This window comes from Microcaecilia unicolor, chromosome 2 (genome assembly GCF_901765095.1).
Source record: "Microcaecilia unicolor chromosome 2, aMicUni1.1, whole genome shotgun sequence".
NCBI classification, from domain to species: domain Eukaryota; kingdom Metazoa; phylum Chordata; class Amphibia; order Gymnophiona; family Siphonopidae; genus Microcaecilia; species Microcaecilia unicolor.
Window position 1 is genome coordinate 52,666,069 of NC_044032.1, and position 24,454 is coordinate 52,690,522.

At 42.0% G+C, this 24,454-nt stretch overlaps 1 protein-coding gene across 2 annotated transcripts in view; it reads left to right on the plus strand.

The window, feature by feature from the left end:
• The window catches only part of ME2 (malic enzyme 2), an 84,302-nt gene extending 60,667 nt beyond the window's left edge, over nucleotides 1–23,635 (plus strand). For both annotated transcript variants that reach the window (XM_030192949.1, XM_030192950.1), the window contains exons 11-16: nucleotides 121–235; nucleotides 6,337–6,479; nucleotides 12,944–13,046; nucleotides 15,148–15,218; nucleotides 19,323–19,421; nucleotides 23,005–23,635. In XM_030192949.1, the coding sequence (XP_030048809.1) occupies nucleotides 121–235; nucleotides 6,337–6,479; nucleotides 12,944–13,046; nucleotides 15,148–15,218; nucleotides 19,323–19,421; nucleotides 23,005–23,169 (696 nt within the window). In that variant the 3' untranslated portion in view covers nucleotides 23,170–23,635. The remainder of the gene's footprint in view (nucleotides 1–120; nucleotides 236–6,336; nucleotides 6,480–12,943; nucleotides 13,047–15,147; nucleotides 15,219–19,322; nucleotides 19,422–23,004) is intronic.
• Nucleotides 23,636–24,454: the final 819 nt, after the last annotated feature.

The following is a 24,454-nucleotide window of genomic DNA, read 5'->3' on the forward strand; positions in this document are numbered from 1 at the left end:
CCTTTTAAGTCACAGGATGTATTTTTCAATGTTGGTTTCCTTGGAGGGGAAGGCATCCTAACAAATAATTTGAACTTTTCATTGCAGTCTTTACTTCAGTCAGTATTTCTTTCAATGCAGGGTCGAAAAGAGGGTGCAGATAACAATCAAGAAGTCTTTGCACACCAAATCTCAGACCAGACACCCAAGACCTTTGTAGATGCTGTGAATATGATTAAACCGTCAGCCATTATTGGTAAGCATACTTATTTCAGACAGTTTAGACAGTAGTTTAACTAAGTTTCTGTCAACATTCTGTAGAGGGTAAACATTCTGTAAAGGCAGCTCTTCCTATCCTCTTACAGTTTAGAGAAAAATAGAATTAAGATAGGGATAACTAGAAGTATTATTTTGCTAACATGTAGTAACATAGTAAATGATGATAGATAAAGACCTGCATGATATATCTAGTCTGCACAGCAAGGCAGCCAGAGGTGTACCTACCACTTTGTAGCAAATCATCTGGACCAGATGGTGTACATCCCAGAGTACTGATAGAATTGAAAAATGAACTTTTAGAGCTACTGTTAGCAATATGTAATTTATCTTGAAAATCAAGCATGGTTTCGGAAGTTTGGAGGGTGGCCAATGTAAAGCCAACTTTTTAAAAGGGTTCCAGAGGTGATCTTGGAAGTTATAAATCAGTGAACCTGATGTTGTTGCTTGGTCAAAATGTAAGAAACTATTATAAAGAACAAAATTACAGAGCATATACAAAGGCATGGATTAATGAGCCAAAGCCCACATGGATTTAGTCAAGGGAAATCTTGTCTCACCAATCTATTACATTTCTTTGAATGGGTGAATAAATATATGGCTAAAGGTGAGCCGGTCAGTATTGTGTATCTGGATTTTCAAAAGGCATTTAACAAAGTACCTCATGAACAACTTCTGAGGAAATTAGAAAGTCATGGGATAGGAGGTGATGTCCTATTGTGGATAAAGAATTGGTTAAAAGGTAGAAAACAGGGAGCAGGGTTAAGTAGTCAGTATTTTCAATGGAGGAGGTTAGATAGTGGGGTTCCCCAGGGTTCTGTGCTGGGAGTGCTGCTTTTGAACATATATATAAATGATAGATGGGAGTAACTAGTGAGGGAATTAAATTTGCTGATGACACAAATAAATGCTCAGTGTGCAGTGGCAGCTAAGAAAGGAAATAGAATGTTAGGGATTATGAGGAAATGAATGGAAAAAAATGATAATGTTATAATGCTTTTGTATCGTTTCATGATGCAACTGCACTTTGAATACTGTCAGCAATTCTGGTCACTTCTTCTCATAAAAGATATAGCGGAATTAGAAAAGATACAGAGAAGGGCAATGGAAATGATAAAGGAGGTGGGACGACTTCCCTGTGAGGAAAGTCTAATGTGGCTAGGGCTCTTCATCTTGGAGAAGACAGCAGAGGGGGAGATATGACAGAGGTATATAAAATACTGAGTAGAGTGGAACAGGTAGATATGAATTGCTCGTTTACCCTTTCCAAAAATATTTGTACTAGGGGGCATGCAATGAAACTACTAAGTAGTAAATTTAAAACAAATCAGAGAAAATATTTCTTCATTCAACCTATAATTAAGCTCTGGAATTCGTTGCCAGAGAATGTGGTAAAAGCAGTTAGCTTAGCAGGGTTTAAAAAAAGGTTTGGATAATTTCCTAAAAGTCCATAAGCCATTATTAAGATAGATATGGGAAAATTCACTGCTTATTTCAAGGATAAGCAGTATAAAATCTGTTTTACTCTTTTGGGATCTTGCAAGGTACTTGTGACCTGGATTGGCCACGATATGGGAAAATTCACTGCTTATTTCAAGGATATATAACAAAATATTCAAACACACATGAATACAAGTATGTTTTTTGCTTTTTTTTTATTTTTTCTTGCTTTTTCAGTATGTAAAGTGGAGTAGTCTCATATGTGTCACACGAAAAAAGTGATTTTTTCACCCAATAACTGAGTGTATCATCCGTGTATATGATCTAATCATTGACTTGACCTCCACCAACCTTTACTATTAACTTGCTTTTATATTAATACATCTCTCTTTAACAAATCGTAATCAACAAAGTTTATGCAGCACTTAACTTGAGCAGGTTGGTGCACTCAAAACCCCGACAGGTCCCCGTTTCGTACTGACTTTGTCAAGGGGGAGTCACCAATTCCGGTAGTTGCCTCAAGTGCATGTGAAGCGTTGCTTCTTATGTAGGTTACATCCTTCAATGCCACTTAAACTGAAAAGATACTGATCAGTGCCCATTAGAGGTTTTGTACTGTGGTTATCTCTTTCCATCTTTTTTTTGTAATGTCGATCATGTTCTCTTTCCCTTTTTCTCTCCCTCTCCGTCAATATAGTTTAAATCTCCTTTCCTTTGATTGCGTTCAGACTACTTCTGTCGTTAATTTTTCAGTCAGCTTTACTCTTACTCATGCTTTTCCTTTTGTCCTTTCATTTTGTGCTTTTTTTTTTTTTTTACCCTCTCCATGACAGTTTCAGGACATAATGAACCCCCTCCCCCCCTCCCCAGGAGCTTGTGTACTCAGGATAAGACCACCTTAAGAGGCCATTGTGGTACCCTCTAACTTGGAGCCCAAGTGGTTGCCTCACATGCCCACTATGTGCAGCTGCCCTGTCTGTCTCCTTCCCATCTTTTGGCCACCTCTTGCTGACGGTCCACTCTAACATAGTAATTGTATGTTCCTTACCACAGGGTCCACTATATAAATCGGCTCCCCTATAGATAATATGTAATAATGAATTACCACATGCTGTTAGTAAATGACCCCATTTGTGATTATTATTCTTTACTGTGACGAGGTTCTCCACACCATTACATCAACTTATTTCTCACCAAGACTTTTTATTCATGCAGCAGATGTGGCCTAAGTTGTTTGGGAGGAAGAAGGGAGCTTGGAATTCATTGTTTTTGTGACTTCTTTTTCTCTCCGCTAATATTGAGCTAGGTGAAAATGTCCTCCATTTACATTCTTAATGTACTTGGGATGCTGAAACCAAAGCCTAGTATATTTCCTGGCAAATGATGGCAGCTAAAGTAATAGTAGTATAATTGCTGCTATTATGCAACTAATCCTTTTAATTTAGCTCATGCTTCTCCAGTAGTGATTTATTTATTTGTATTTAGGTATTTTTTTTTAATAGTAGCTCAAGGTGACTTTTATTTGAAGTACAATAGGTATTTTCTTGTCCCCAGAAGGCTTACAATCTGATCTTATATCTAAGGCGATGGAGGGTTGAGACTTGTAGAGTGGCTCGCGGTAGAGCTGTGTGCAGATGTCCTAGCGCATGGCTACTACCGTAAGCATAATACCATGCCATGAAGAAAGCTAATTGCTTGCAAATTTTATGAGCAGACAACTTGTGGCTAATGGGGGAGGGAGGGAGGGAGCGTGCTGGATACATAGTATACAAAGGTTTTGTGATACACATGGCTAAGAACAGAAGAATAGCCATACTGGGTCAGACCAATGGTCCGTCTAGCCCTGTATCCTACTTCCAGGCCAATTCAGGTCATAAGTACCTGACAGAATCTCAGATAGTAGCAACATTCATGCTACTAATCTCCAGGGACAAGCAGTGCCTTTCCACATGTCTATCTCAATTGCAGACTTTGGACTTTTACTACTACTATTATTATTACTACTACTACTAATCATTTCTATAGCTCTGCTAAGTGTATGCAGTGCTGTACACATTATATGTAGGTATTTTTTCTGTCCCTAGAGGGCTCACAATCTAAGTTTTTGTACCTGGGGCAATGGAGGGTTAAGTGACTTGTCCAAGGTCACAAGCAACTGTAGTGGAAATTGAATCCAGGTTGCCAGGATCAAAGCCCGCTGCACTAACCATTAGGCTGCTCCTCCACTTTTCCTCCAGGAACTTGTCCAAACCATTTTAAAACCCAGATACACTAACTGCTGATATCGCATCCTCTGGTAACTAGTTCCAGAGCTTAACTATTCGCTGAGTGAAAAAATATTTCCTTCTGTTCTTTAGTACCATGTAATTTCGAGTGTACTTTTTGAAAGAGTAAAAAATCGATTTAAGTTTACTCGTTCTTCACCACTCAGTATTTTGTGATCCCATCGTATCCTCCCTCAACCGTTTTCTTTTCCAATCTGAAGAGTCCTAACCTCTTAAAGCCTTTCCTTACATGCGAGGAATTCCATCCCTTTAATCATTTTGGTCACCCTTCTTTGAACCTTTTCTAAATGCTAAGAATATTGTCTGAAGTTATTCTCTTCTATTTTTGCATTTTTGGCTGCTTGTATATGGAATTCTATACCAGCCCAGATAAGGACATTGCCTGGCCATCATTTTATTCAGGAAAATTTTAAAAACTTTCTTAAGAGTTTTAAGACGTTATAATTATGTCATTGCAATTCTCCGAGACTTGCATTAGTTCTCTTTTACTTGTAATCCACATTGAACTTTGTGATGGTTGTGGACTATAAGAATAAATGTACTTTAATCTTTAAGATACAGCGACCAGAATTGCACACAATACTGAAGGTGTGGTTGCACCGTGCAGCGATACAGAGGCATTATCATATTCTTTGTCTTATTTTCTATCCCTTTCCTAATAATTCCTTTCATCCTGTTTGCTTTTTTGGCCGCCACCACACACTGGGCAGAAGATTTCATTCTGTTGACTACAATGACACCTAGATCTTTTTCTTGGGTGCTAACTCCTAAGGTGGATCTTAGCATCAAGTAACAATGATTTGGATTATTCTTCCCAATATGTATCACTTTGCATTTGTCCACATTGAATTTCATCTGCCATTTGGATGCCCAGTCTTCCAACTTAACTTCTTCCTGCAATTTTTCATAATCTGCGTTCTAACAACTCTGAATAGTTTTGTTTTATCTGCAGATTTAATCACCTCGCACAGTGGTTCCCAAACCTGGTCCTGAAGGCATCCCAGCCAGTCAGGTTTTCAGGATATCCAAAATGAATATTCATAGGCATCAGTCAAACAAGGGATATATCTGGAGCCCCCCCCCCCCCCCCCCCCAAATTTAGTTATATTAGCTAACATCAAAGGACTCAAATACAAATCCACATATGCATCTAGCTTTTCCTACTTAAGTGCACAACTATGGAACGCACTACCAAAAGTAGTAAAAACTATGTTCGATCACCTAAATTTCCGGAAACTACTAAAGACAGACCTGTTCAGAAAGGCATACCCCACCTACCCAACATAAAAAACCTGGATACCTGCGACACAACGTAACCAAAGACTGTAATGTACATACCCCAACTCTTCCTCTCCCTCTCTAGTTCCCCCCAATTATATTTTCCATACATGCAACCCATTCTACCACAATTTCACCTTGTATTGTTCAAACCTGTATTTGTTCATACCGGAATCGCCGTTTACGGTACTATGTAAGCCACATTGAGCCTGCAAAAAGGTGGGAAAATGTGGGTTACAAATGTAACAAATAATAATAATAACAATTTGCCCGCCTTATTCCCATTTCTATAGTAGCAAAATTTTCTATATAAAAAAAAATTTTGTTCTGTCCGCTCATGAATGAGAGCATTGAGGGCACCTTGCGTAGCCAGGAGGGCTTCCTAAGATGACCCAGTAGTGGATCATATATAGGCGATCGTATATTTTAGCTCTAGGTGGACAATACCTGCCGCTATGCGCCGAGTACGAGCAGAGACATAAAAGATAAATATCTCCCTTCAACACCACTTTTGCTATCTCCCACTGATGTGTGCCTTCGCTTTCAGTTTTGTTCAGACACGCACACCTATTTGCTACCTCCCGTCTACGTTTGAAACTTGCAGGGGCTTCCTTCTGCTTACAAAACAAAACTGGCAGTTAAATCTCAGTAACTGACATGAAATCCTCTCTGCAATCCCTTCTACACTGCCCCATATCTGCGCAAACGTTCTTACGTACGCTCTTCAAAGCTCTCTGCATTTCATGGAATACTCTCTCTTAGCATTGCACAGAATACGTAAGTGAGCTCATGTCCATATATTTTAATAGAGCAAGCAGCCATGTCTTCCATGCAAGTAAACTCATGCGCTCGTGCCCTTTCTTCATTGCTCAGTGCATTTAGCCCACCGTTCAACCCCTGGTAGCTTTCTCCATGGGCCCAAGAAATGGCAGCAGGATTTGACCTGTGGTTTCCCCCGTCTGCAGCACACTTTTCTACCCAATAGGTAACTACACCATCTGAGTTTGTGAAATTACATTTGTTTTTTTTATAACGTTGTTCATATGCTACTGTGTTCATTTAAATTTGTGTCTTTCAGGGGTTTCAGGCGCTGGAAGATTGTTTACTGCTGATGTAATTAAAACAATGGGTTCAATTAATGAAAAGCCCATCATATTTGCACTTAGTAACCCTACAGCAAAGGCTGAATGCACTGCAGAGGAAGCATACACACTGACAGAGGTATGACAATGGAGACGGTTTCCAGAACTCCGGTGCAATAAAGTGTGCCAGCCTTTTACTTGCTTTTACTTGAGTTTTAGCCTGCTTTTTATCCATGCTAATTTTATTCCATATTTAGTAAATTTTTAGCGTGGAAATAAATGCCTTTAAGTTTACTATATGTTATATGCAAATACATGAAAAGACCTAGATGTGTAATTGAACTGCTGGTACAGGAAAGTATGCCAAATTTACTCTTAACACTGTTTTTTATAATGCCAGCTCTAGAGATGAAGCAATGTTTTTAACTTCAAGGTTTTTGTTTTTGCTTTTTAAAATTTAGCTCATAGCATTTTATATTAACAGTTATTTTCCTGTTTCTGGAAAGCTTGCAGTCTGTCTGCACCCAAGGCAACGGAGAGTTAAGTGACTTTCCCAAGGTCAGAAGGTGCATTAGTGGGATTTGAACTCTAGCTTCCCAAATTCTCAGTCCACTACTTCTCCTCTTTGACATGTTGTAACCTTTGCATATATGTTGGATTGATTTATGCACTCCTTGCCCTACACTTACAAAATGTTTGGGTTTGGCTGTTGTAATGCTTTTCCTCGTGAAATGTTATTTTCACCACTTCCATTCCCACCCTCTGAGAATTTTGCATATTTCTTTTCTGAGAAATTCCAGAGGAGTGCATGGTTTATATTTTTTTTGAGGAGATGCTTCTGACCTGTCCTGACACTGTCTAAACTGGAGAAGACAAGTAGATACCTGTAAGAAAGGGCAGCTGTGAAGAAAGGAGTTATGTTAATAAACTGTCAGACACTGGCAATTCTTTTTCTATGACTGTAGTGTAGCCAGTTAGTATTACAATTCTCCAAGGACAAGCAGGCTTCTATATTCTCACAATTGGGTGTCACTGATCTGCATCGCCCGGTCCGGCTTTTGCCATAGTTAAAAAGAGAGAGCTTTGTGGAGCGCGAGTGCCTTCCTGCCCGTCGCGCAGTCTCTTCGGTTCTCTTTTTTCCCCATGAGGAGAAGGTGTGTGGAGTTTTTTTGTCCTCTCACTCACCTGGTTTTTTTGAGAGCTGTTAGTTCCTTTCAGTATTTTTTCTGCTTCTCTTGTGGCTCTTTTTCTTGGGCCTTACAAACCCGTCCTTTATTTTTTCTTAGTTTTATTTTGCCTGGTTTAAGTTTTCTTTATTTTCTGTCATTAGCGGACCATTTTTAGACCCTGACTTTGGTCGGGTCTTTCCCTTTTTCTCTGTGCCTTGCCCATTTTTCAGGCACCATCGATTAAGTTTTTCAGGTCATGAAGAATCCCAGTGGCTTCAAGCACCTTACTGGTGCTATCGGACTATCTAGGGAAAGGACACCCATTCTTGGTGTCTGCAGTGTTTTGGGCCAGACCATAGCCCTGCAGGTTTCCTGAGAGGCTCAACGAGAGAGGATTTTTGAAGCCAAGTTTGGTTCCTTGACATCGAGAGAGAAATTTTGGAGCCAAGTCTGGTTCCTTGATGTTGAGAGAGGACTTTTGGAGCCAAGTCTGGTTCCTTGACATCAGCATCTATGTCGAGCATTGCACTAGTATCGGGAGTGTCAGTAAACATGGCTGCTTCTACACCCGTAGACACTGAGAGCAGTGAGGTGTCAAGTCCACTGTCGGACCCGACCCTGAGGCGACATTGACGTCGTCCTCGTTGGCACCGAAGAGGACGACAAGGACGATCACAAGTTTTGGGTGAAGGCCATGAATAGTGGTCATTGGTTACCCTCGACACATGGTGCCAGGAGCTCCGGGGCGTCGAAGGATTCGGCACCCAAAAAGCGTTGGCGCTGAGAGGATTGCTCTCCCTCCATACAGGAGGTGCTGATGCGCCTGTCTCCAAGCAGCCGGGATCCCGCTCCTGTGTTGACCGCAGCAGTTCTGCAACTTGTGCCTCAACTGGCACCCCAGCTTTTTCCGGTGTTGGCCCTCGATGACCGCATCCGTGCCTTCCAGAGCTGCTGGATGGCCTCATGCAGTGTACATCCGTATCGGGGGTGCTTGTGCCTGCCATACCTCCCATTGTGGCCCTGCCTGGCCTTCAGCTTGTAGTGTGGCCACCGGCGTCGCTTCCAGCCCCGGTGTCTACTGCCACCCAAGCAGGTACCCCCTCAACAACGATGTCAAGATGGGATCTGACTTCTCCACGCCTCTCTCAAGAGCATGGTTCCTCTGCATCAAAGCAGGTTTGGTCTTGGCGATCCCTTAGGGAGATACTCTCTGACACAGAGAAGGATCACTCCTGGAATTCAGAGGAGGATCTCAGATACTTCTCCCCAGATGAGTCTTATGGGATCCTCTCTGAACCCTCCCCTCCACCTGAATGGAGATGGTCTCCACCGGAGAGCCTTTTATTTCTATCCTTTGTTAAGGAAATGGCTGATGCCATTTCTTTTCCTTTGGAAGTGGAGGATGAACTCTGGGCCAAGAGCTCGAGGTCTTGGTCTACACATCCACTCCTAAGGAGGCTGTGACTGCCCCTCTCCACGAGGTACTCAAGGAAGTCATTGTCAGAAACCTGGGAGTCCCTTCTGTCAGTCCCTTTCGTGCCCAAGAAGATGTTCCAGGCTTCAGTGCTCATTTCCTGTACACAATCCTACCAGCTCTTCATGAGCGTCTACTTGCGAAACTTGGTACAGATGTCGGACTTCATGGATGCACTCCCTCCGGAGCAGGCCGAGCCTTTTCGACAGTTGATCAAGCAGCAGAAGGTGTGTCAAAAGTTCTTGGCCAGGGGCACTTATGACATTTTTGATGTGGCATCCTGGATCTTTGCTCAAAGTATAGCATGGCTGCGTGTTTCTCACTTGGAACACTGTTCAGCAGCGGCTGATGGATGCTCCTTGCCGAAGGGATAACCTTTTTGGATAGAACATTCAGGAGGTTGCTGACCAAATCAAAAAGTATACTGATACCATCTCTTCTCTGTCCTGCTGGGCTCCTTCTGCACCTATCTCCTCAGCAAGGAGGGTTTTTGGCAAGCCAAGGAGCGGTCCCTACTACTATTCTAGACGTGTACACTCCTTCGGCTCGCCAGCCTACTCAGGTATGCCCTCAATTGGCATATCAAACCTCCAAATTGCCCGCCGAGAACTCATTCATTCAGCTCTTAGCACAGGCAGCTACTTGCAGAGGAACTCTCCGCCCTTCTAAGGGCCCATGTGGTCGAACCCGTTCCACCAGGGGAAGAAGGGCAGGGATTCTATTCCTGGCACTTCCTTGTGCAGAAGAAGACGGGGGGGGGGGGGGGGGGGGGAATGTGTCCTATCCTAGACCTAAGGGCCCTGAACAGATTTATAGTCCAAGAAAAGTTCAGGATGGTTTCCCTGGGCACCCTTCTCCCAATGAGTCAGAAAAATAATTGGCTGTGTTCTCTGGACTTAATGCATATACTCACATTCTGATACTTCCAGCCCACCAAAAATATCTTTGATTTCAGCTGAGAACACATCATTTTCAATATATGTGCTGCCTTTTGACCTCACGTCAGCTCCCAGGGTTTTCACCAAGTGTCTAGCGGTAGTTGCAGCATCGCTATGCAGACTTGGGAGTCCATGTGTTCCCGTATCTCAATGATTGGCTGGTGAAGAACACCTCAGAGGACGGTGCTCAGGAGTTCGTGTGAATGTCTATTCGTATGCTAAAGCTATTAGTGTTCGTTTTAAACTACTCCAACTCCCATCTACACCCTGTCTAGTGATTGGAGTTCATAGGAGCTCTGCTTGACACACAGAGGGTTTGAGCCTACCTCCCGGAGACGAGAGCAGACAATCTTGTCTTGCTAGCGTCCAAGGTTCGTGGCTTTCAGCAGGTCACAACTCGGCAGATATTGAGATTGCTGGGCCACATGGCTTTCATAGTGTGCAGACAATGACCCTGGCATTTAGATTAATTACATAAAATCAATACTATTACACCTGGCAGCCAAGCTTACTATAACTTTAAAACAGGTCATCCATTTGGTTTTTTTGAGTTTCACATGACACTCTTGCAGCTGGTACAACAGAAATCTGAAATCACTGGCCTTCTTTATAGCAAATGTGTTCAAAGCCATAGGACTGGGTCTTCACCCATGACACGTCTTCACATGAGATCAGCTCAGTGGACCCTGGCTTCTCAGTGGTATCAAGCTAAGAGGAGTCTAGAAGATGTCATTCAAGTGTCCCCAGAGCTTCTACGCTCTCTTCAGATCCAATTTGGGAATTCCATTCCAAATTCCTCATTCACAAAAAGTGCTGATGACTGTTTCATTTCTCCTGGGATGGAGAACTCATGTAGATGGGACTCAAGAAGTTTGGTCCTTCGAGGAAACGAATCTTCAGAGTAGCCTCCTGGAGCTTTGGGCGATCTGGAATTCTCTAAAGGCTTTCACAGATTGGCTATCAAATCAAATTGTTCTCATTCAAACAGCGAATCAGGTTGCAATTTATTACACCAACAATCAGGGGGTCACCGGATCATGCCCTCTCTGTCAGGAGGCCTTACGGATGTGGCATTGGGATCGTCAATGCGGTATGTTCCTTCAAGAAACTTATCTTGCGGGCACAAACAATACCCTGACCAACAGGCTGAGCAGGGTAATGCAACCGCACAAGTGGTCTCTCAATATGGGCATAGCCCGCAAGATCTTCCGAGCTTGGGGCACCCCCTCGGTAGATCTTTTTGCCACTAAGATCAACCACAAGGTGCCTCAGTTCTGTTCCAGGTTTCAGGTCCACAGCAGTCTAGTGTCAGATGCCTTCCTCCTGAATTGGGGGACAGGTCTCCTGTATGCGTATCCTCTGATACCTCTAGTGGGAAAAACTTTGTTGAAACTCAAGCAAGAAAGCGTTACCATGATTCTGGTCACGCCGTACTAGCCACGACAGCTATAGTTCCCTCTTCTTTTGGAATTTTCCTCTGAAGAACCGTGGAGATTGGAGTGTTTTCCAACTCTCATCACACAGAACGAGGGGTCATTTCTACATCCCAACCTCTGGTCTCTGGCGCTCACTGCTTGAATGTTGAAAGCCTAGAATTTGTTTCCTTGAGTCTTCGGAGGATGTCTCCCTGAGTTCCTTCTGAAGGTGGTGTTGAAGTTCCATCTGAACCAGTCAATTGTCTTGCCAACATTCTTTCCCTGACTCATGCCTATCCTGGCGAAAGCAGCTTGCACACCTTGGATTGCAAGAGAACGTTAGCCTGCTACATGGAGTGGACAAAGTCGCACAGAAAGTCTGGCCAGTTTTTTTGTTTCTTTTGATCCCAACAGGATGGAGGTCGCCATTGGAAAATGCATCATTTCTAAATGGCTGGCAGATTGCATTTCCTTCACTTAAACCAAGGCTGCGCTGGCCTTGAGAGGGTCATGTCACAGCTCATAATGTCAGAGTCATGACTGCGTTGGTAGCCCACTTGAGGTCAGCTTCCATTGAAGAAATTTGCAAAGCTGCAACGTGGTCTTCAGTCCACACATTCACATCTCACTACTGCCTTGAGCAGGATACCCGGCGCGAAAGTCGGTTTGGGCAGATAGTGTTGCAGAATCTGTTTGGGGTCTAGAATCCAACTCCACCCTCCTAAGCCCGTTTTATTCTGTTCTATGCTGAAGTCTCATTCAGAGTGTATATAGTTTCAGGTTAATCTGTGTTATAGCCTTGCCGTTGTGAGGCCCAATTAACCAATGTTTGTTGTTTTGGTGAGCCTGGATGCTAGGGATTCCCCAGTTGTGAGAATATAGAAGCCTGCTTGTCCTCAGAGAAAGCAAAGATACTTACCTGTAGAAGGTAGTCTCCGAGGACAGCAGGCTTCATATTCTCACATTCCTCCCATTCCCCTTGGAGTTATCTCAGTTATTTTTACTTTATTTTTGCTTTAGTATTAAACTGAGTGGACCGCGTTCATGTGACGGGCAGGAAGGCACTCGTATGTGCGCAGTGAAGTGCGACTCGCACTCCACAAAGCTCTCTCTTATTTACTATGGCAAAAGCCAGACGGCGATGCGGATCGGCGTCAGCGACTTGTGAGAATATGAAGCCTGCTGTCCTCGGAGAATACCTGCTACAGGTATGTATCTTTGCTATCTGTATATGAGGCTGGAGGTCGAAAGCAAGATTGTATTTATGCGACAGATAATTTCTTTAAGCTTGTTTTCGATACAGAATGCTTAACTGTATGACTTTTTGTTCTGCTATTGTAATAAACAATAAAAAAAACCCTGGAAATCTGAAGCAACAGAAATTTAGCAGCAAGTCGTCAGGTGCTGGCAAAGCAGGATGACCCAGTCCTATGGCTATGAACACACTTGCTGTAAAGAAGGCCAGTGATTTCAGATTTCTGTTGTACCAGCTGCAGCAGTGTCATGTGAAACTCACAAAACCAAATGGATGACCTGTTTTAAAGTTATAGTAAGCTTGGCTGCCAGGTGTAATAGTATTGATTTTATGTAATTAATCTAAATGCCAGGGTCGTTGTCTGTTCGCCAGTGGTAGTCCTTTTGAGACTGTGACCTTAAGTGATGGACGGAATTTCAGACCAGGCCAGGGAAACAATGCTTATATATTCCCAGGTAAAATGCGGTTTATTGTGTTTTATTTACGCAAATAGAATTAACTGAATTTATGGCTTTTGTAACTAGGGAAAAATCTCTTCCTGGGTTGAACTCTGGCTGTTTTTTACCCTTTGTCCCAGCACTGTACAATCACTGGCCATGTCCTTGTGGGCTAATTTTCTATTTGATGGCCCAGTTGATTAATGGTCAAGCCTAGCCAGGAAGTGATAGAAATCATGTTATTGATTCAGATTAGATTGGCTAGAGACAGATGGGAATGCCTTTCAGTGTTCTCCCTAGGACCTTTTGAATGGGCACACCATCCAGCTGTATTTTACTGACCACCTGCCTAACCTTTAACAGAAAATTTTATAATACTGAGTAGTGATTACCTGCCCTCACATGGCTGCTCCTTCATGCCACCCTGTCTTTGATGCACTAGCACTTCTGTCCCTTTCATCCACAGGCATGGGTGAGCCATTTGATAGGCATAGCTGAGCCAGAATCAAACTGAAGCATTTGCTTGGTTTTAAGGGACAAAATTAGAGCAAAGGGAAATTTAGAAAATTGACATCCAAAACCATGTTTTTTTTTTTTTTTTTAAATATTTTCAGCCCCCAGATTGTGGAATAAATTACTTTTAGTTTTGAGGTTAGAAATGAATTGGCTTGCCCTTCAGAAATAAGTGAAAGTATTATTCTTTATGCAGACTTTTCTACCCACATCATGAATTATTTCACACCATATGCTGCTTATTTTATAGACGACAGTGTGAGTTGTTTTGAACATATTTAGAGGGCAGTTTTTAAAAAAGTCTTTCTATATGCAAAACCAGGATTTACATATAGAAGGCTAGTAATGTAAAATTTGCTGCTTATATATATATATATACACTAATACTACTACTTAACATTTCTAGAGCGCTACTAGGGTTACACAGGGTTACACTCACACCTCCCCCCCCCCCCCCCCCCAAAGCATATGCATGAAGCAATCCTATATGTACTTTTATATGTGCATAAAGTAGATGGAACCGAGGGTGGAATTGGGGTTTTGTATGCAAACTTTGCAAAATGCACAGTAGACATATATAACAAAACAGACATACCCTTGTGCATTTATGCCTGCTTGAGAGCCAGTGTAAATGTACATAAGTGCATAAGTAATGCCACACTGGGAAAAGACCAAAGGTCCATCGAGCCCAGCATCCTGTCCACGTCAGCGGCCAATCCAGACCAAGGGCACCTGACCAGCTTCCCAAACGTACAAACATTCTATACATGTTATTCCTGGAATTGTGGATTTTTCCCAAGTCCATTTAGTAGTGGTTTATGGACGTGTCCTTTAGGAAACCGTCTAACCCCTTTTTAAACTCTGCTAGGCTAACCGCCTTCACCACGTTCTCTGGCAATGAATTCCAGAGTTTAATTATGCGTTGGGTGAAGAAACATTTTCTCCGATTTGTTTTAAATTTACTACACTGTAGTTTCATCGCATGCCCCCTAGTCTTAGTATTTTTGGAAAGCATGAACAGACGCTTCACATCCACCTGTTCCACTCCACTCAATATTTTATATGCCTCTATCATGTCTCCCCTCAGCCGTCTCTTCTCCAAGCAGATCAGGACCATTTTTTTAACTTGGTGTGTTTCCCCCTTGACAAATTTGGTCCTGTTCCATTAAGTTTTGGGGGAGTTATTTTGCCCATGGATAAATATTTCTTGACACCTTATGAAAAATGTATTTCCGACATTTATGCGCACCACTTTACAGCCTAGCGAGTTGTGTGTGTAAATTCTAATTAATTCCAATTAGTGTCAATTGCTTAAGTGGCAATTGGTGCTGATTGGCTTGTTAAGTAATTAAATTGCGCACGCAAATCCAGAATACATCCGGATTTGTGCACACAATTTCGGTCACGCTATATAGAATCTGTGTAATTGGCACAGAACTGTTTCAGAACTGCTCTGAGAACACGCAAGGTTTGAAGATACACAATTTCTCTAGCTTACTGTATTTTATTCTCTTAGCAAACTTATTTTTCTTCATCCTACAGAGAAGAATACAGCACTGTGGTGTAATATGTGATTTATCAGTTTCTTATTTGTGTATTTTACTAGGTGTTGCCCTAGGAGTAATCCTCAGTGGTGTTCGGCACATTAGTGATCAGGTGTTCCTAGAAGCTGCAAAGGTTTGTATCAAAACATACAGAGCCAGAATCAAACCCTCTTAAGTGGGCAAAAATCCTTTGCTGGAAAACCCCAAACTGGTCACCACTAGTATCTCGATTGGCCTACAGGTGGAGTGGCCTAGTGGTAGGGTGGTGGACTTTGGTCCTGGGGAACTGAGGAACTGAGTTTGATTCCCACTTCAGGCACAGGCAGCTCCTTGTGACTCTGGGCAAGTCACTTAACCCTCCATTGCCCCATGTAAGCCGCATTGAGCCTGCCATGAGTGGGAAAGCGCGGGGTACAAATGTAACAAAAATAAAATAGATACTACTGGAGATTCTACATGGAATGTTGCTACTATTGGAGATTCTACATGGAATGTTGCTATTCCACTTGCAACATTCCATGTAGAAGGCTGCGCAGGCTTCTGTTTTTGTGAGTCTGACGTCCTGCACATACGTGCAGGACGTCAGACTCACAGAAGCAGAAGCCTGCGCGGCCACATTGGTGATCTGCAAGGGCCGACTTCTACATGGAATGTTGCTAGTGGAATAGCAACATTCCATGTAGAATCTCAAATAGTAGCAACAGTGGAGGAGTGGCCTAGTGGTTAGGGTGGTGGACTTTGGTCCTGGGGAACTGAGGAACTGAGTTTGATTCCCACTTCAGGCACAGGCAGCTCCTTGTGACTCTGGGCAAGTCACTTAACCCTCCATTGCCCCATGTAAGCCGCATTGAGCCTGCCATGAGTGGGAAAGCGCGGGGTTCAAATGTAACAAACAAACATATAAGCAGCTTTGAGAATGTGGCTTTAAGTTGTCTCTGGTGGGGAGGGGAAAGGGAAATGAGACGTGATATACTGCCTTTCTGAGGTTTTTTTGCAACTACATTCAAAGCGGTTTACATATGTTCAGGTACTTATTTTGTACCAGGGGCAATGGAGGGTTAAGTGACTTGCCCACAGTCACAAGGAGCTGCAGTGGGAATCTAGTTCTCCAGGATCAAAGTCCACTGCACTAACCACTAGGCTACTCCTCCACCAGCAACATTCCATGTAGAAGCCTGCCTTTGCAGATCAGCAATGCGGCCGCACAGGCTTCTGTTTCTGTGAGTCTGACGTCCTGTCAGACTCACAGAAACAGAAGCCTGCGCGGCCGCGTTGCTGATCTGCAAGGGCAGGGTTCTACATGGAATGTTGCTAGTGGAATAGCAACATTCCATGTAGAATCTCAAATAGTAGCAACAGAATCTCAAACAGTAGCCAACATTCCATGTAGAATATGAAATAGGGAAGGGGAAATGGGACTTGATATACCACCTTTCTGAGGGTTTTTGCAACTACATTCAAAGTGGTTTACATATATTCGGGTACTTATTTTGTACCAGGGGCAATGGAGGGTTAAGTGACTTGCCCAGAGTCACAAGGAGCTGCAGTGGGAATCGAACTCAGTTCCCCAGGATCAAAGTCCACTGCACTAACCACTAGGCTACTCCTCCACTATGCACTGGGAACGGATCCTGATCCTTAACCTAGGTTTGCTGCTTGCAGTCCAAGAAGTTACAAGGTTGCATTTTCAAAATACTTTTTGTCTAAAGAAATGTATTATGTTTGTTCTACTACTACTACTACTTATCATTAATGACAAAGTATGCATCTCCATTATATCTGGGTTGATAAATAATGATAAATTTGAGATAAGTCCCTCTTTTTTTTTTTTTTCCTCTTAGTGAGGCTTTGCTTTTTTTGCAGTACTGTCCCTGCCTTTCCCCTTACTCCTCTTCCTCCTCCACAGGGATAGTACGTACATCATTGGCTGTGTTTAGCTCCAGAGACATTTTTAAAGCAGCAATTTTAACAGCTGCTACAAGAACCTACATTTTTTTTTTGCTCAAGTGCGAAAGGTTTGACAGAAACCATGTTATTTCTGCAAAATATGAAATGTATGTATTTCTGGAATTTATGGCATGCCTTTCTCTGAAACTTAAGGTTAGGCACACCCTTAAAATAACAATAACCCAAACCGGGTAGGCAGCCTTCAATTCTCACAGACAAACAATTTGTTCAGATTTTCAGACTGTCTAATGAATATGTATTAAAAAGGTTTGCATACTTTTACCTATTAGGGATAGCTTGAAAACCTGAGTGGATTAGTGTCTATCAGGAATGGAGAATACCTATCCTTAAAAAAGAAATTGCTGCCATGGACAGAGCAGTAGAATGAGACCCCTAATCACAATGCCAGGATAACCAAAATACCCAATGAATTGTATTTAATATAAAAAGAGGGGTGGAGGTTTTTGTTTTTTTAAATTCTTGTGTATATTTGAATATATTCTTTTTTTTTTTTTTTTTTTTTTAAGTCCACATGTGTGTGCACACAGTTGGCCTTTAAAAGCTTTTCTGTTTTACAACTGTTTTGCCTCCAGCCCACACAGTTTTTCTGGGTTCAAGAGACTTGTGTTGGGTGTTTTTGGGGGGTGAGAGACAGTCTTTGATATGTGCTTGTAAATACCCTTCCCCAAGGAGCGTTGTTTTCCATTCAAACCTCATCAGACTTTTAGGGCATGGGACTGTGTTTGTAGGGGAGGGGACAAATATAAGGAGCCTTTATATAATATATATATATATATTTTTTTTTTTTTTTTTTGTGGGGGGGGGGGGGTTCTTTTTTTAAAATTTGGATCCAGAGTTCACCAGTGCACCTGTGCACTTGTCACCACACAGAAAACCTTTTGGATTTGAATGTGATCCACAGCAGTCCCCAGATTCTGTATATGGTATCCTAAGTTGCGGTGCTGAAATTTGGGCACGCGCCCAAGATGCATGCACAACTTCATTGATTTATGAGCCCTTAACTAGCAATAATTGGGCACTAACAACCAGTTATTGCAGTTAATTGGCTTCAGTCAAGAGTTGTGTGTGCATCTGGCTGTGCACTATTCTATAAGGTTCAGCACCTAACTTTCAGAGCGTGTATCTGAAAAGGGGGTGTTCCAAAAAGTTAGATGCAAAGTTATAGTATACAGCCTGTGGACGCCTAAATTGGGCGCAGGCATTTACACCAGGTTTCAGCAGGCTTAAATGTGGGTGCACAAAAGATAGACGTGGGATCCACTCTAAAGACTGTTCTATATAAGGCGTGCACCCTTTACAGAATAGCGCTTAGTGCTGAATTTTTGGGGGGCCCAAGTTTCAATACTGTTTATAGAATTCCCTCTCGTTAACCCACTTTCTGAAGGCCATTTAGGCATGAAATTGCTATATCTGTATGCCCTTCCTCCCAATAAGTTTTATGATTGATATCATGTCATATGAGGAGCTTTGCAGAGGTGTGATTTATGTATTTATTTATTTTGGAGCTTCACATATTTGTGGACCATTGCCACATACATGCAGGTGCTCCAGAAAGTAAGCTGCATTAGTTCTGGCTGGAACCTCTTTGAGGGGAATATAAGAATTGCCATACTAGGCAAGATCAAAGGCCTATCTAGGCTAATATCCTGTTTCTAACAGTGGCCAACCCAAGTAGTGGGATTCCATGCTACCTACTCCCAGGGATAAATAGTGGCTTTACCCGGATCTACCTTAACAGTTTATGGACTTTACACACAGTGTCACCTTTTGTTTGTTAAACCCAATAATTTGTCTAAACCTTTGTAAAACACATCTGCATTGACTGCTTTAGCACACCCTCTGCCACTGAGTTCCAAAGCTTAGCTATGTATTGATTGAAAATATTTTCTGCTATTTGTTTTAAATGTGCTACTGTGTCACTTCATGGAGTATCCCTTAGTCTTTGTACTTCTTGAAAGAGTAAACAATCGATTCCGCATTTCCTGTTCCACTCCACTCAGGATTTTAGAGACTTCTATCATACCTCCTCTCAACTGTCTCTTCTCCAAGCTGAAGAGCCCAAATATGTTTAGCTTCTCCTCATATGAGGGGGAATTCTATCCCCTTAATTATTTTGGTCGCCCCTTATCTGTATCTTTTCTAATTCTGTTATACCCTGATTGAGATGTGAGGACCAGAACTGCACACAGTACTCAAGATGTTGTAAATATTTTTCCAATGTGATGTTAAAACATAATATGATGAATTCCTACAATATTTATTACTGTAGGCTTTGACAGAGCAACTTACAGATGAAGAATTAGCTCAAGGAAGGTTGTATCCACCACTGTCAAACATCAGAGAGGTCTCTATTTGCATTGCTGTTAAAGTAAGTGGATGACACACCTTTAATTCACATGAGTTTGTTTTTTTTAATTATAATGTAGAATGTGATACACTATTGGGAGTCATAGGAGAGAATAAGCACAAAACTGTTCAAGGAGATTTTTAGGCATGCCCTGGCCCCCCAGTTGTAGGAAGAGTGCCTCCTCTTATCCCCACGTAGTACAATAACCACATCGTATGATTCTGAGAAGTTCTGGCAGGTCCTCTCAAAGATTTATTTAATAGATCCTTGGAGACGGGAGAGGTTTCATGGGATTGCAGTAGAGCAAATGTGGCCCCTCTTCACAAAAGTGGTAATGGAGAAGAAGTTGGAAACTACAGGCCGTTAAGCCTCACTTCTGTGGTTGGAAAAATAATGGACACTCGGCTGAAGCAAAGAGTAATGAACTACTTGAAATCCAACGAGTTACAAGGTCTGAGAGAACATGGCTTCACCAAGGGCAATTCACGCCAAACAAATCTGATTGATTTCTTTGACTGGGTGAACAGAGAATTGGAATAAGGACATGCGCTTGATGTAGTCTACCTGGATTTCAGCAAATCCTTTAACACTGTTCCTCATAGAAGGCTCATCAATAAATTTAGCAGACTGAAGTTAGGACCCAAAGTGGTGAACTGGATTAGAAATTGGTTGACTGACAAGACAACATAGAGTGGTGGTAGATGGAATTTCCTTAAGGGAAAGAAAGGGAAGTAGTGCCGTGCCTCAGGGATCGGTACTATGGCCAATTCTGTTCAGTATATTTGTGAGTGACACTGCTGAAGGATTAGAAGGATAAGTGTCTTTTTTTGCAGATTTGCAACAGAGTGGAAACACTGGAGGGAACAGAAAACATGAAAAGAGGTCTACAAACATTTTAAAAAATGGTCTTATGTTTGGCAGTTAAAATTTACTGCGAAGAAGTGCAGAGTGATGCACTTGGGAAGTAAAAATCCAAAGGAGCAGTATGTGCTCAGTGGCGAGAAGCTGATATGCACAGACCAGGAGAATGACCTTGGGGTGATAATGTCTGAGGAACCCAAGGCTGTGACTGTAGTCAAAAGGATGCTAGTCTGCATAAAGAGAGAAATCGCCAGCAGAAAAAAAAAGGAGTTGTTAATGCCCTTCTACAAGTTGTTGGTGAGGCCCCACTTGGAATATCGTATTCAGATCTGGAGGCTGTGTCTTGCTAAGGACGTAAGAAAACTTGAAGCGGTCCAGAGGAAGGGAACAAAATTGATATCGGGATTGCACCGAGAGACGTATGAGAAGAGACTTGAAGACCTAGAGGAAAGAAAGAATAGAGGAGAAATGGTACAGACGTTTAACTACTTTAATGGTTTTGATCTACAAACAAATTGCTTCCAAAGAAGGAGAGGCAGTAAAACTACATAAATATTGCCATACTGGGAAAGAGCAAAGGTCCATCAAGCCCAGCATCCTGATTCCAACAGTAGCCAATCCAGGTCACAAATGCCTGGCAAGATCCCAAAAAAGTACAAAACATTCTATACTGCTAATCCCAGAAATAGTGGATTCTCCCCAAGTCCATTTAATAATGGTCTATGGACTTTTTATTTAGGAAGCCATCCAAACCTTTTTTAAACTCCGCTAAGCTAACCGCCTTTACCACATTCTCTGGCAACGAATTCCTTTGTTTAATTACAAGTTGAGTGAAGAAATATTTTCTCCGATTCATTTTAAATTTACTACATTGTAGCTTCATCGCATACCCCCTAGTCCTAGTATTTTTGGAAAGCATAAACAGACGCTTCACATCTACCCATACATAATTTGAGGTTGCGGGGTGGTAGACTTAGAAGTAATGTAAGAAAATAATTTTTCATGGAGAGGATGGCGGATGCCTAGAATGCCTTGAGGAGGTGGAGACAAAAACAGTGACAGAATTTTAAAAAATACATGGGATAGACACAAAGGATCTCTAAATAGAAAAAGGATAGTATCAAAACAAAACACATCAACAGCTATAAGTTTATTTATGATGGGCAGGAGTGGTTTTCTTGAATTGGTAGCTGGATAGAACTTCACAGTATTTATGGAATACAAGAATATCTGTAATGTAACGCAATGTGAGACCAGTGCCATATGGACAGACTTCTACGGTCTGTGTCCTGTATACGGCAAGACAGATCAGTATGGGCTGGAGTGGGTTTCTGACAGCAACTCCAGGAGCTGGGAAGAAGGGCCAGTGCAGGGCAGACTATTTTTTACAGTCTGAGCCCTGAAAATGGCAAGGATGGATCTGGAGAAAATATGTATATACCACATTCATATTGTAGCAGTGCGGGTCCTGTATATCTTGGTGGGGAAGGGGAAAATGGAATAGCGGAACTTAAAAAGTAAAATATTGAATCAACAATCCAGTAGTATTACAGTGATTTGATAATAAATGCAACTTGTGCAGACTGGATGGACCTTGCAGGTCCTTATCTGCCGTCATTAATTGTGATAAAAAAAAAAAACTAATTACATTGTAGTGTCTCCTGTCTCCTCCAAGCCTCACTTCCACTCCCAACCCCTGTCCTCGGTGCAGTCTGACATCTTTCCCCATCCATGATTCAACAACACCCACCTTCCTGCACCAGTCTACCTTAAAGGTGGTCTTCTGTTGATCCTTTCCTGCAGCAGTGTTGCATATTTGCTGTCTGCTGCCTGTTCTGAAGCTTTTCCTCTGACCTGCCCAGGTAGAAACAAGAAATGATGTCAGAGGAGGCAGGACCAGACAGAGGGAAAGCTTCGGAGTAGGCCACAGGCAGCATATGTGCAGTGCTGCCACTCCCAGGACCAGCAGAAGACCACTTTTAAGGTAGACCAGTGGGGGTATCGAGGGGGGACGACAAATGCTGAACCCTGGGTGGGAGAAGTGTGAGCTGCAGACCCACAAACAGAACTGTAGGGGTCACTGATGGAAGCTATGACCCAAGACAGTGAGCTCCAGAAGCCATGAGAAGAGCTTGGTGCTGTTATGGGAGTGGAGTGGAGGAGAGGGAAGGTTGAGAACGGGAGAGATGTTGGATCTGGGGGTGGGAAGGAGGGAGATTTATCAGTCCTTTAGTACCTGCATATAATGTGTACAGCGCTGCGTATGTCTAGTAGCGCTATAGAAATGATTAGTAGTAGTAGTAGTAGTGGAAGGGGATAGGCTTTGATATATATCGCCTTTCTGTGGTTAAAATCAAAGCAGTTTACATATTACGTACTGGTACTTATTTTGTACCTGCGACAATGGAGGACTAAGTGACTTGACCAGAGACACAAGAAGCTGCAGTGGGAAATAAATAAATAAAATATCTTTAATTGTGTGATCGCGATTAAAATGCTGATTGAAATGCAGTCCTAATATATATAAAATATTTCTTACATGTCACCTGCAAGCTCAAAAGCTATTGAAGGTGGTGAACATTCGGGTATAGTAGGTATTTTTATGTTCCTGGTAGCTCACAATCTGAATCTGTACATGGGGCAATGGAGGGTACATTTGATATGGACAACCTGTTATAAAAATACACTGCTGATTTTCTCTTACAACATCTTGCAAAACAGTAAATAGGTTTTTTGCTTTCAGGTCATGGAATTTGTGTATTCGCATGGCATGGCTTTCCGTTATCCAGAGCCTCCAAACAAGAGTGAATATGTACGATCTAAAATCTGGCGCACGGACTACGACTCTTTCCTTCCAGATGTGTACAGCTGGCCTGAATCGGCCTCAGAGCCATGCAGCATGTCCTGATACACTGGAGCTCATCCTTCAAGTCTGGCAAATCTCCAGTAGAAACCTTTCCACAGACCAGTTTTGTCAACCCATGAATTATGCAACAATTTTATGTTTGTATTTTATTTTTTTTCAGTTTTGTTGTAGTTATCCACATTTATTTTCCTGGCATATTTTTTTTTTTTTTCAAAGGTGTCAAACCCTAGACTTATTGAGGCAGCTAACCATGATGTGTTATATGACGTACACAGATCATTAGCCTGTTCCTGGTTAAACAGTTGTGTATTTTCATACATGTTACAAATTATATTTATTGAACTTTGCATGGACATGTACAAAATCATAAAAGTAGATGCTGAAGATAAATGGTGGCAGTTTTTACCATTTTGGTTCTTGTGCATTGCAGCTGTCTTGCATTTTATTTTAATGTTCTACAAGATTTAAAAATGATGCTACCTAAGGTTCAGTATAGAGCTTATAACTATCATAGTTTAAAAAAAAAAAAGAAAGGGGACAAATTTGATGCACGTTCACATAATCCCTACTATGTTCGTACTTCTTCCAGGCTAAATTCGGAGGCCAAGGATTTGTGTAAAGAGTGAGATGGCTCTCCCTACCTTCTAGATCAGGGGTGGGCAATCACGGTTCTTGAGAGCCACAACCCAGTCAGGTTTTCTACAGTGAATGTGCATGAGATCTGTTTGCGTACAATAGAAGCAATACATGCAAATCAATCTCATGTATATTCATTATGGAAATCTTTAAAACCTGACTGGGTTTTGGCCTTCGGACAATGGTTGCCCACCCCTGTTCTGGATCCTTGAGGAGCACAGGGAAGGAAGACTGACTTCAAGGCCCTTCGTTCGCTGAATGCTTTATATCAGGGGTTCTTAACCTTTTTGTACCATGGACCCTTTCTCAGCAAAATGTATTTAAATGCGTAAAAGAAAAGCAAAATAGATTGTGTTACAAAGGAAAACAATTATGCTCAAATACAGTTATCAAAATATTTTAAAAATAGCAAATATGTGTTGACCATTATAACGAACAACTCATCTGGTTGTCCCCTTTTCAACACTCACTGAGTTTTGTTATAACTGATGCGTTTGTTTATATCCAGAGGTCTTTGTAATGACCAATTTGTAGCCCACCAAACCAGGACTATTGATGTTCATTCATTCATCTATCCATACAGACTCCTGAGGCAGGCCTAGTGGCCGAAACACAACATTGTGTCACATCCTTATTAATAAATTGTTTTTACTCAAGATTGTGTTTCTCCAGTCTCTGGGTGTTGTGGTCA